Below are 12,933 nucleotides of genomic sequence, written 5' to 3' on the forward strand. Positions count from 1 at the left end.
GTGTGTGTGTGTGTGTGTGTGTGTGTGTGTGTGTGTGTGTGTGTGTGTGTGTGTTATCTCTACAGCTGGAGAGGAGTCACATGCAATAGGGGGCAGGGCAACTGAGCAGTGAGGTCACTTCCTGTAGAGGTGAAAGAGGAAGAGGAGAAGGAGGAAGCATGCAGCTCTGAGCCTAACACACAGATGATTTCATGTTGACTAACAGAGAGCAGGCAGTTAGTGTGAGGCACTGTTAGAGCGGCTTACCTTTTCTTAGGTAAATGTTATCTGAGAAACAGAAAACAAAAAGAAAACAAATAAAACAGGTAACTGTGACACAGGTATGGAAATGTAATGTCATGATTATCCTGGCCTAAACAATTGTGACAGATAGTGAGTTATTTTTAGCATGGTTAATTAGTTAAGATGTTTAATAGTTTGATAATTTCCGGATTTGTTTTTTAAACAGGCTCTATTTAACCCCTTCTATATAGCAATATCAACATATATATTCCCGATATCCCCGATAATGGAAGTTCATCAACTTAAAATGGCACTAAGCCATTTTTGCATCCATCTTTTCCTATTGCAGCACAGAGCATTATTTTTAATGTTAAATGTAAACAATTAAATAAATACAGTGTATAATACTTTGTTTTTTTTATTATGCTAATTTATTCTACGTCACTACCTTTATAGCTAGCTATATATAAATTAATAAAAATAAATAAATATTCCCTATCAGCCCGATAATGAAATTTGACCTCATTCAACTTATTTCAAGAGTTTTTATCCTGAGTTCAGAACAAAATCCCATATTGTCCCATCCGTGATACACACTCTTTTTATCCCTCATATTGCAGCTGAAGGACACACACACACACACACACACACACACACACACACACACACACACACACACACACACACACACACACACACACACACACACACACACACACACACACACACACACACACACACACACACACACACACACACACACACACACACACACACACACACACACACACACACACACACACACACACACACACACACACACACACACACACACACACATGATGCAAAGCCGTGAAATGAAGCAACAAAGTACTTTCTTGTCTTTTATCGTATCTGACAAATTGATCGTATCTTGCAGAAGCCTCTTTAGGGAATATAGATATGCCTTCATTACAGGATTAAAGCTCAAGTTTGCATCATTAAACACGCAGATGTCAGCCGTCCATCATAATCAAAAGGAAGAATTTAAATATGAGCTTTCTGAGGTGAGATGGAAGAGATGTTAAGGGTAGCTTAGTGATCTTTTATTATGACTGTAAAATGTATGATTACTGTAATATTACTCCAGAAGCGGCTTCCTCATTTATGATCCAACACTATGATGATGGTTAGAAAAGTATACTGGAGTAAAACATTGTCTCAATCATTAACCTTTTCCCATTTTGCAGTTATGTTTAATTTCCTGTTCTCTTAATACACATGGTAACATACAAAGCAATATGGCTCCCATGTCACTGCATTGTAGGCAGGTTTTCTTTCAATCAAAGTCAATCACATCAAAACTACCCATAAGATAACAAGTTTAAACTCACTTTCCTTAAGGACTTTTTTAAAGACACAAAGTAATTCAACATTTTGGAGTGTTGTTCTGAAACAAATATGAACATGTCCGCTTGAGGAAGTTTCTATTTGAATTGTATGGATGATTAATCTTGAAAGGTTTGACAGATTGCTCGATAAATAAAAAAAGAACTACTTCCTTCAGTCTTAATTGTCATCTTGATTGGTGACGTATACAAGCTTTAAAAAAGCTGTAAATATGTATATATTTGAGTTTTCTCTGCTTTTTTTTTATACAGATCGCTGCTGCTGTAAAATGCAAAAGAGAAAGTTTGAATAAAGGACACGTGATGTGACGGTGTGAGGTCGAGGAGTCAGGAGGAAACAGATCCAGATCGTCTCCATAACAACGGAGGAGCACTTAAATGCCGTGAAGAGGCAGAGGAGGTGAGTCATCTATCTGAGGGCCGCTGCAGGTGAAGTGGACGGGACAGGAGGAAGAATAGAGCGCAGGGATGATGTATTGTTGTCGGCCAACCCGGAAGGTACCATAGCAAGGGCTCCCTCGACTAAAGCCGATGGGATTATTTTGTTAAATTAGAAAATAAGATCTGTGGCAAACACACGTTTATGATACTTACACATTTTGTTCAGCAGGTTGATCTCATATTTACACCACTGTTGAAGCGTTAATGCAATCTCCAGAAGTAAATAGCTGACATAATGATATAAATGAACTACATCATCACCGCTAAGCTAAAGGCGGCTAATGTTTGGCGTGATTACGTTTAGTCATCTCATCGAGTCATTTATTAGCAACTAGTTTTTAAAGAGGCGTAAAAGCTTCAGGCATTCTCCAGTGGAGTATTTACTGACATATTTTATGTCATACTACAAAATGTAAAAATCTCGTAAGCATGTGACCTTATTTCGGGAATCTAACCAATAACAGATGCTCTGTGAGAGATGTTGGTTGTAGAAAGGAGGTGACCTGTCCTGCGTTGCACGAGGGTGTGATGTGTCAGCGAGATAAATGACAGTTGAGCCGTCTCAACAATCGAAGCACTTTGAGCGAAACCTGTCCGTCCACTCGGTTAATAAAAGGCATTCTTTGAGAGGTGAAGGTGGAGCTGTTCTCTTGTTAGTCTGAGTGCGTTAAGCTCAAACTGACAGTCCTGAGTAAAGGCAGTGAATCAACCATTATGTGACCTTTTTGTGCTATGTCCTATTTTTCTTTAGGTCTCCTTCCATGCCAAACATTTCAATCGTAGTTCTCTACAGTCAGGATGAAAAAGCCTTTGACATGGACATGTTGAAGTCCATCACAAGGCTGTTTAGAAAACCTTTTAAAGAAAGGATCGTTTCAAAGGGGTGCCTTAAGGTTACGGAGAAAACTGTTCATATTATATCCTTGCAAAGAAAGACCAGAACAAAGTGAATTAAACATTTATTTTAAAGCCCAAAATCTGAAATTGTCCTCTATAGGCTCAACCCATGACGACAACCCTGATAATTCTCAAATAATTGTAGTTAATTTCTAATGCCAATATTGATATTTGCCAGTTAACAAAGTAGATATTTGCACTAGAGAACATCACGTTTCTGGTAGTGGATTACCATATTCTATGTTTACTGTTGCTGTAATTGCAGACAGTAAATATACACAAATGTAAATGTACACATTGACTGGGCAAAAAAAGAAAAACTACTTAAAGTTAAGTCAGATTTTTAGATTTATGCAACATATTGGAGGAAATGCTCAGTTCTTGCCGGTATTACATTTGAAAGCCTTTACCTGCTGATACCGATGAAGCTCGTTTGATAATGCAGCAAAATATGTTGATTGATTTGAAGTTCTCACAGTAAAGGTCACTGTGTATCGGGGGTTGCTTTGAAACATTATTTCAGGATTCTTACGATCACCTTTTTTTTACTAAATGGTTGTTGAAGTCCGGCCAGTAATATTAAAATAAACAATGATATGAAACTCAAACATAACCTTGTGTGTTTAGATAAAAGTAGCTGTCTTGGTTAACTCCAGGTTCAGGTGAGTACATGTACACACAGTGTGTTCCTACCTTCAGGGGGCATGAGGGTCTTGTTGTTCTGCGTGCACCAGCCCACCGGGTGCAGCTCGGCGGTCATCACGTCGCACCAGAAGTCGGCCTTGCGGTCGTCTCCGTACCCGCTGAAGCGCAGCAGCAGCAGCTGGCCACACGTGGTGATGATGGTGGCCACCCAGTAGGAGTCCAGGCTGCTCTTATTGGCCACCTCCAGCTTCATGCCGGGCTGGAAGCTGCTCTGCAGGCTCACCTCCACCTGAGGAGACACAACATTACAGGTATGTCTTCTTTAAGTGGTCTTAGTTTATAATGACATTTTGTTTTAAACAGGAAGATAGTTAGTCTGATGGTTGCCTCGTTTTGTTTTGGTTACTTTACAGCCTTTCTGATTGCTTTATTTCAGAATCCAATATGGTGAGTGAGAAAACATTAGTTAAACTCTGAACTTTAGATTTAAATAAAGTACTTGAAAACTTGCTTTCAGATCTTAAATGCTCAAATTCAATATCCATAACAGAATAAAGAACAATCAAAGGTTAGAAAGGGAAGCAAAATAACCAAAACTGATCAAATGTTGTGTTCATATAGAAAAAAACTGAAGTTTTAAGGGTCTTTAAAAAACTATAAACAGATGTTGGGTTATAATATAAAACTCTTCAATCGAGAACTGAAATGTTGGTCGATTGCCAAAGATAAAATAATTGGCAGCTCTTGTATATCCGCCTTGTCATTTGTAAAGGAAAAAACCCTTGAGTAAAATATGTATTTTTGCTCTGCAGGCTGATCTCCATCTGAAAGAAGCACCACACAACATTAGAGGTATGTCTTATTTTAAACAACCTTGGTCTTATTTTAAAATGGCATTGTGCTCAACAAGTGTCAGTTCTAATCTCCTAATGCTTGTAAAACTGTGCGCACACAACTAGAGGAAGTTTGCTGGATCAAAGGTGAACCAGGGAGGCAGTTTCATGGACAGATTGGGTAATAAGTTTGATGATTGCCTTTCTTTGTTTTGGTTATATAACCTGACTGAACGTGCTGTTCCCTCTGTTGGTGCACAGCTAAACATCCACTTTGGTAAATACATTTGATCAAAACCAGTGGGAACGACAGTCAAATTAACTTTACAGCCTCATATTATGAACTTTCACCCACAAAACGAAGCTTTCATGTAAGAGATGGTAATATTTTCGAGATGTTTGGTGCATTCAGAATATATTTACATGTAATGAAACAAACGTTTAGTGTAAAGGGGAACTCTGCTAATTTAATACATAAAAGGTCAGTTTATGTGAGTTTATGTTTATGTGTTATTTAACCCTTCCTGTGAAAACAGATGTTTTATGTCTTATGGCTCCGAAGCTCTGCAAAAGCGGAGAAAATGACACGGATGGTGTTAACAGGGTAAACTATTTAACTGAGACTTCAAATTACTAACAGTAAGCCTTTGTTAAAGTCATGGAGGCACCGACGGTCTAAGGAAAACATTCCATTGAGTTGCATTTTGTAAACTGTCCAGGATCTCTCGTCCTCTTTTTTTAATATCTAACTTTATTTTTTTTAAATTGCGAAGACCCTTTAGTTTCACTCAAATAAAACCATTCTCCAAAAATCAATTCAAGGGAAGTTGTATTGAACGATTAGCCAACAAAATGCTGATAATATCTTTATTAATTGGGTAAAAAGTAATGTTATCTGCTGCTTTCCACTGTTCATGTATGTGTTTATCATTTTAAATGTCTGTTGGTTTTGCACTAGGCTGGATAAAACAAGCAAAACAAGAAAAATGTTACAAAATGAACCATACATCAATAAATGATTAAGAGATAAATTGATGATGAAAATAATTTGAAGATATATTTTCCATATCACCCCAGTGTTTCCCCTAGGATGGAGTCATAGCAGCGGTGCTAAGGCACGTGGGCCCAGCATAATGTGAGCGTGGAGCGTGTGGCATTTTTTAGTGTGTGCGAAGTGCGCCCCACCAATTTGTTTCTATGTGTCTGCCAGCACAAGAAAGGCTCTTGAGGCCTAGTACCAGGGCCGGTTCTAGACAATTTGCTGCCCTAGGCGAGATTTTATATATAAAGAATAAATGAAAAATCTCTACAAAAGACGAGCCCTGGAGGATTCACAGAGAGAAAAATAAATAAAACGTGGCCACGCTTTAGTAACTCGTGCGCACGCTTTAGTAACTCGTGCGCACGAGTTTTTAACATTTTAAAGTAAAATGCTTCAATCTGGTGCACTTTGAGCACACAATTACTAGAGACTAGATCTAGGGGGTACAACTCTAAAACACCCATATGAAAAAGATCTCTCCAACTTAAAAACGATATGTTTGGTTTACTGTCCTATAGTATACGTTGGAATGATTTCAAACCTGTTTTTATTTATCCTAATAATTTTAAAGGAGTGCCTTGGAAATACGTGTTTACATAATTACATAATTAACACATATTTTTTTGAGACACACTGAGATAACTTAGACTAAAATTAACTATCTAAACACTCAGAGAGTGCTTTACCTCACTGAGCCTCTCAGTCTGACCCACCCTGGTTGTAGAAACATCTACTTCTTATATCCGTTAGCGCAGCCTATGTCGCCTATGCCAAAAATCGGCCCTGCCAGTACACAGTGGCAATGTCTCAAGATTTAGCAAAGATACACCTCTATTGAACATACAGTAACACAAATACTACAAATCCACATAACAAACAATCAAAAATGAAAAAGGGTGGCCACTTATTATTATTTTATGAAAAAAGAAAAAAGTAAAAATGTTAGGGCACCTGGCTGGCGCTGCGCCGCCGCTATTTGTATATAGGGGAAACACTGCACCCATATTGTACGGTTAAAATGTAACATTCCCAATTGAGTTGTAATTATAAATAGTTCTAATTAATGACCACCAACTCTTAGAAAACAGCCTCTCCACTTGTCCTTGTGCAGAGGAAGCGATAAATCTGTACACCAGTGAATGCAGCGCGGCATAATGCGTTTCCACCATAGCCACAGGCCGGTATACAACTGTGGAGAACACTACAAGCCCAACAGGATGTTCACATTCAACACTCGCACAAAACGCACACACTCGCATGTGAATGGAAAAAGCCAACATCTTAGAAATAAACACAATACAAACGACCCCGCGACTTCCTGCTGCAACAATGCTGTATCACTCCGGCTGGCTTATGTAAGAGAGCTATGGGGTGTGTGTGTGTGTGTGTGTGTGTGTGTGTGTGTGTGTGTGTGTGTGTGTGTGTGTGTGTGTGTGTGTGTGTGTGTGTGTGTGTGTGTGTGTGTGTGTGTGTGTGTGCGTGCGTGCGTGTATGTGTGCGTGCGCGTGCGTCTCTCTGTCTGTCTGTCTGTCTGTACGGGCCCAAGAGAAATCACTGTTTCAATTTGTCCAGGCACACAGAGAGAGAGAGGGAGGGAGCGGCACTTTACTGAATCACATTTTCCCGGGGAATTCATGGTCTGTTTCCCAGTGACTCAATCCACTTACCAACGAGGCAATTTAGCTTCCCGAGAGACCTCACCCGCTCAGAATCACCACATACACTTTGTCCGACATCTCGTAGAAACACACCATATATTCTAATCTCGCCCTTATTACCATTCATTGCTCCGAGTGATGTAAGAAAGTGAAACGCCGACACGCTCCTTTAACCTTAAATTATCTTCATACAAGTCTCCACTTTTCCTGTGAGCCTCATGGTGGAGGACAGCTGCTCTGGAGTCAGATGAGGTGGATAAAAACCTTGCATCAATGCCACTCGCCCATCTGGCCCACTTCCTGTGATGTGATGTTAACGGAGAGGGGTCTTGTAATTGTTTGGTAACAGGCTGGGTTTATTGGGGGGTATTACAAGCAAAAGTTTGTGCTGGAAAATACTTTTTAAAAACATTTTTAGCCACTAGTTCAGGTCATGCTCCAAGACTACAGGATCCTCCACAAGCTATTTGTTCAACATGTGTACTCTTTAAAGCCAATGAGGCATCATTTAAAGTTTTCTCTAGAAACACAGAAGACATCAAATAACTGCTTCCACAATTTGGGTATTCAACATTTAATGTTGTTTTATGAACATTTCCTGAAATCAAGTGTATGACAACTTTTCTGTAAAAAGATTAGTATGAAATGACAAAAAAACTAAATAAATATGGCAAAGAAATATGCCCTGCATTCAAACTTTGAGCACATTGGGTTTGACTTGAATTAAAAATGAAAGGATGCTTCCTCACTATTAAAATCTGTTGTTGTTTTGGTTGTCATTTGGCCATTATAATAATAATAATAATGGATTACATTTTTTAATTAGAGCGCTTTTACAGGTACTCAAAGCGCTTTACAATTACATATTACACATGTAAATGTCAATACTGTGGACATTACCCACAGGAGCAGATGCGGGTAGAGTGTCTTGCCCAAGGACACAACGGCCTGACGCAGTGGCGGCCTAAGCGGGTTTCGAACTGGAGTTCACCAACGCCCCTTGATCTGATGATCAACGCTCAACACTGCGCCAAAACCGCATATTTTATATTATATGCATATTTTCAAATGACTTCAGCTTTGCCTAGAAAGTAAACGCATCATCATTTTGGTAGTTCTCCCTCATCAAAGCTTGAAAAACAACAGCATATAGCAGAAAAACAATTACTTATTATATTTAGAAGAAATAAAACTTCAGTTCAGCACCCATATGTATTGCTAACTTACAGGAGATACTGAATAGGGACACTAACTGATACAATATAATTGTTTTACTGTATAGACCCGGCAGCAGGCAGAGATTAAACAGGTGAGTCTGACATCTGAAACAAGCGTCCCAGGTGCTGATGGCAACATGCTGCTCACATTACCTCTCAGCTGATGACTGCCTGACTGTCTGACTGTCTGACTGCCTGACTGCCCGACTGCCCGACTGCCCGACTGTCTGACTGTCTGACTGTCTGACTGAAAAACTCAGCAGGCTGTGCTTTAATTCATGGAAGAGATTCCAGTTTCAACCCGGGGAAGTAGAGCAGTCACCGCCCAAAAAAAGTACCTTTACTTTTAAGCCACTTCATGCCTCTTCTGTTTTGCATCCACACTGAGAATATAGATGACATCTGTTTTAAGTTCTGTCCCCATTTATGTTAAATCTATGAGCCAAACAAATAAAAGGCCGATTTCAAGGCTTTCTTTTCACACAGAAATGCCAAAATCACATTTTTTTTTTTTAATATTCTAATTTCCAATGGACATTTCTGCCAGACATTTTGATATTCCATCTATATCACTGTAATCCACATGTCTCATTTATAATATTGCCAAATAAAGCGTTCACACAAACAACCACCTGTTAAAACCATTAAATGTTGCACATGAACATGATTTGACTTTGAATAATAACTCTCCTTGAAAGCACTCATTTCAATCCATGGCATTCTTTTCTGTCACACAAGAGTAATTCATTGTTCTTCAAAAACCGGCAAAGTTTGTCTGACAACTTGTTAATCATAGAGGGAACAAAGCCAATGAAAACACTTGATTGCAAAGTATGAGCGTCATGATGCCAAAGCCTGGCTCTCTGTAATATGTCGTTAAAGGATCTCTGCACATGGTACTTATCTATGAGGCTGTATTTAAAGGATCACTGAGATTTAAAGTGTGAGGTGGAGACAAGTCACTCACATGTTTGAAGGTGGTGTGAGGGGCGGCGTTAGCCCCCGTCTCCTCCATGTACTCCTCCCAGTTAAACTCCACCTCTTCCTCCATGGATTCTGCATCTGAAGGAACAAAATCGAAATCAGACGTTGGCATAAAAAGAGCCGCCTTGTCCCGAGGCTGTTTGAATAGAACGCAATACACAGTAACAATGATAGGAGTGTGTGTTGGTGTGTCGTGACATTTAAATGACAGTAACGTTTCTTTTGTGGGTGAGAATTTGTATAATACTCAGACATTTTATTTGTTATTATTATCTCAAAAAGAGAAGAAAGAATTGATGCCGGATTGAGCTACTTCCCTCTGCAGTCCCTGGGCGGGTAAACACATCATGTGCATGTTTTTGCCTGTCATTATTTCCTAATAATAATGATAATTAAAGGACGATTTTAAAAATGGAAGATTTAGAAAATATCTAAACAGTTACAATACCAGGTAATCTAAAGGTAAGTTTATAACATAGGGAATATATTTAAAGCTGTCTTTGTAGATTCCTTTCATGCATTTTCATTCAGTCTCTCATTCCAATGTGTTGACCTGATAGGGCGGGGAACACATTTCAGACGGAGATAAAGCTTCCTCACCTGTGTTCACCTCTTCCTCTTTCCCATTGGTGGAATAACGTGACGTCACTGCAGTGAGGGCCAGCGGCTGCTCCTGAGACTGCATCCTGCACCTCCACTTCCTGCTGACTTTACCCTTTGACCTGAGGTGTGTCACTTTCTCTTCACTGCATCTCTCACTATCCCAGACCGCCCTGGTACAGAAAAGGGAAAAAAATAGTTAATGTGCTGATTCATCAAATAATGCCCATTGTTCACAAACAATCCGTGACATTTGAAAAGAAAAGTCCCCTTACAGTAGCACAATAGTGATTGGAACTGGAGAGAAAGTACATAACAGCTTTGATATTTGCTAAAGATAAACACAAACTATTCAGTAAGAATGTTCTTGGAAAAATAAAGACAGGAAATGATGCACTTTGCATTTCCAGTTTCTTTAGAACACAGCAAGTGGGTAGTTATTGAGAACAGTGACCGTCACTGTGGCTGAACGTGCAAAAGGAGAAGGAGGAAACTTTTTAAAAAATCTTAACTTAACCAGCATAAGATCAAGGGAAAAGACAGCTGATCTGTGGGGAAGTCCAGAGCAAAGTGTAAGAAAGAAAAAACTCCAGCGCTCTTGCCGTTTCAAACACTCAAAGTCATTTGAAGCATCATTGAAGACGCGTAGAAAGCCTGTGATTCTGTAACGTCAGGTTAGGCATATTGTCTGCCTTTTGTTTGCATACCACAGCAACACTGCATCAGATAACCCAACAGAGTCAAACACAGCAGAAGGACTGGAAAAACACAGCAAGACAACAGGCGGACAATCAAATGAATTTAGTGTAATGTCACAGAAATATGACAACGTGTGTTTGAATCAGAATACTTTATTTATCCTGGGAGGAATCGGGTTCTGTCAGTTGCTTCATTAAGAATAAAAAAAAAAAATATTTAAAAAAAAAAAAAAATGATATAAACATAAAAGGTTAAATTAAGAATGTGCAGTAAAATAAATAAATCAAATAAAGATATTAATGTAAACGAGGTTAAGTTAATTGTCCAATCAAAGATATAATGAATTTGTATATAGACGTAGGAAACTAAAGTACAATTGTGCACATCACACAAATACACGACGGATGTGAGCTGACTAATGTTGGGCTTTAATCACCATGACAAATGAACAAAGTCACTATCACTAATGACTCATTAGTTAAGCTAATTAATGCACCATTAGCACATCTTTATTTGTCAAAATGGCTTGTGAAATAACTAGAAGGTAAACTATAAAAATGTGAAGCCTTGTGAAGATGACCTTCGAGCAGTTTTCTAGTGTGATCGAGCTGATCACTCATTTTAAACTGTGACTGTGACGCAAACATATGCTGAGGAAAACAGACATATTATGCATTTTATTAAGTAGTTTTCTAGAACAGTTGGTTTATATTCCAGAAAATTAAATTGTTATTTTTATAGTTTTAATGAATTTTAGATCAATCAAATATAGATATAGACACATGAAAACAATTCGTTTTTTCGGGTTTGTGTCATAGACCTCAAATGTACTTACTTATATAACCTTACATTACAGAAAATATGTCTTTTTAAAATAGGAGTTAAAACAGCAAATCTTAAAGACAATATCATCTGAAACTTGTTATTTTGAATCATTAGCACAAAACTAAGAGAGAATGATCCTCTTCGCATCAACAACACTGTGTGTCACTTGCCTGGTGGTTTTCCCACAGTAGGTCATGCAGTAACATCACCGATGACTCACCCCCCCACTTCAGCGCACTTTCATCCACCTGCCAATTAACACCGCCTCCACAGAGCGCTTCCTCAATCAACACAAAAACAACTTGAGGTTCAACAACTTTGAAATCAATAATATCCACGAGATAATATCCTTATTCTGTGATGAGGCAAGCCGCACATCCTGATCAGACGAAACATGTGAGAATCCAACGATCCCTTTATGAAGATACGGTCCAAAAAACACCCTTTCAATCCCGAGGAGATGAAAACTCAGACAATGCTGGAGCTGGCTGTGTTTGCCGAGCTGAGAGGAAGCAGTGACAGTCTCCACAACCCTGTGAGTGTGTATGCCCCCCCCCCCCCATCTCACACACTCCTGATGTCCCACAGTGGCTCTAGCAAACATACATTGCGTAAACAAGCTGAGCTAATTTGGCTCACATGACACTGCCCCTCTCCCCCCCCCCCCCCCCCCCCCCCTCACAGACTATCACTGTTTCTTACCCTGCAATCGTCTCGCTGTCGGCAGCATGCAGCCCTCTGCATTAACACTCATTAAAGCGCATTTTAACTCTGGTAGTAGTTCACACTTCACAGCAGGGCTCAAACTGGGGTTTTTTCCCTTTCAACTTCCCCCTTAGTGGCAGTTTTTCCGCACAGCATGACGTGATAGATAGATTCTGCATCTGCTTGTTGCAACACTTCAGTAAAGCTATTTGTACACTGAGTGAAAACCCAAGACGTCATGTGTTTAAAGTTGCATCACGCTAAATGTATGTTGAAACAATCAGAAAATGATTGAATGAGTTATTAATGAAGCAAAAATGCACAAAGATTCTCATTTATATCCATGTCAATTTATAATGTTTAGGTTTTTGGCTGTTGATTAGGAAAGACAAGCAATTTAGAGATATCTCCTTGCCATTTTATACTCTAAAAAACAAACAAAGTTATTCATGAAGCGAAAACAGCCAAAGAAATATGGCTGTAGCTTCTCAAATGTACTTTTTTGTTTTATTACTTTTTTTTTATTGTTTATTACAAAACACATACAATTCATAGGCTGCCTTTTCCAAAACATTTAGCATTGTTTGGGCTGTATACTCCATCACATTGCATTAGAGATGAAACAGAGATGATGTGGTTAAAGTGGTGACTATGAGCTTTAATTACAGGGTTCTAACGACCACATCAGATCAGAAGTGTAGGAGCTGAAGCCCTGTCATTGTCCTCCTCGCTGGCCACAAATGAGATGCAATATGTATTAAAGAAGTGAGCTGCTTG

The 12,933-nt window shown here is 39.0% G+C and overlaps 1 protein-coding gene across 1 annotated transcript in view; it reads right to left on the bottom strand.

Moving 5' to 3' along the window:
- The window catches only part of sfmbt2 (Scm like with four mbt domains 2), a 34,245-nt gene extending 22,285 nt beyond the window's left edge, over nt 1-11,960 (bottom strand). The window contains 5 exon segments of the mRNA XM_034112524.2: nt 247-267; nt 3,642-3,882; nt 9,311-9,405; nt 9,928-10,100; nt 11,622-11,960. Of these exon segments, the coding sequence (XP_033968415.1) occupies nt 247-267; nt 3,642-3,882; nt 9,311-9,405; nt 9,928-10,100; nt 11,622-11,647 (556 nt within the window). The 5' untranslated portion in view covers nt 11,648-11,960.
- Nucleotides 11,961-12,933: the final 973 nt, after the last annotated feature.

Source organism: Pseudochaenichthys georgianus, chromosome 23 (genome assembly GCF_902827115.2).
Source record: "Pseudochaenichthys georgianus chromosome 23, fPseGeo1.2, whole genome shotgun sequence".
Taxonomy (NCBI): domain Eukaryota; kingdom Metazoa; phylum Chordata; class Actinopteri; order Perciformes; family Channichthyidae; genus Pseudochaenichthys; species Pseudochaenichthys georgianus.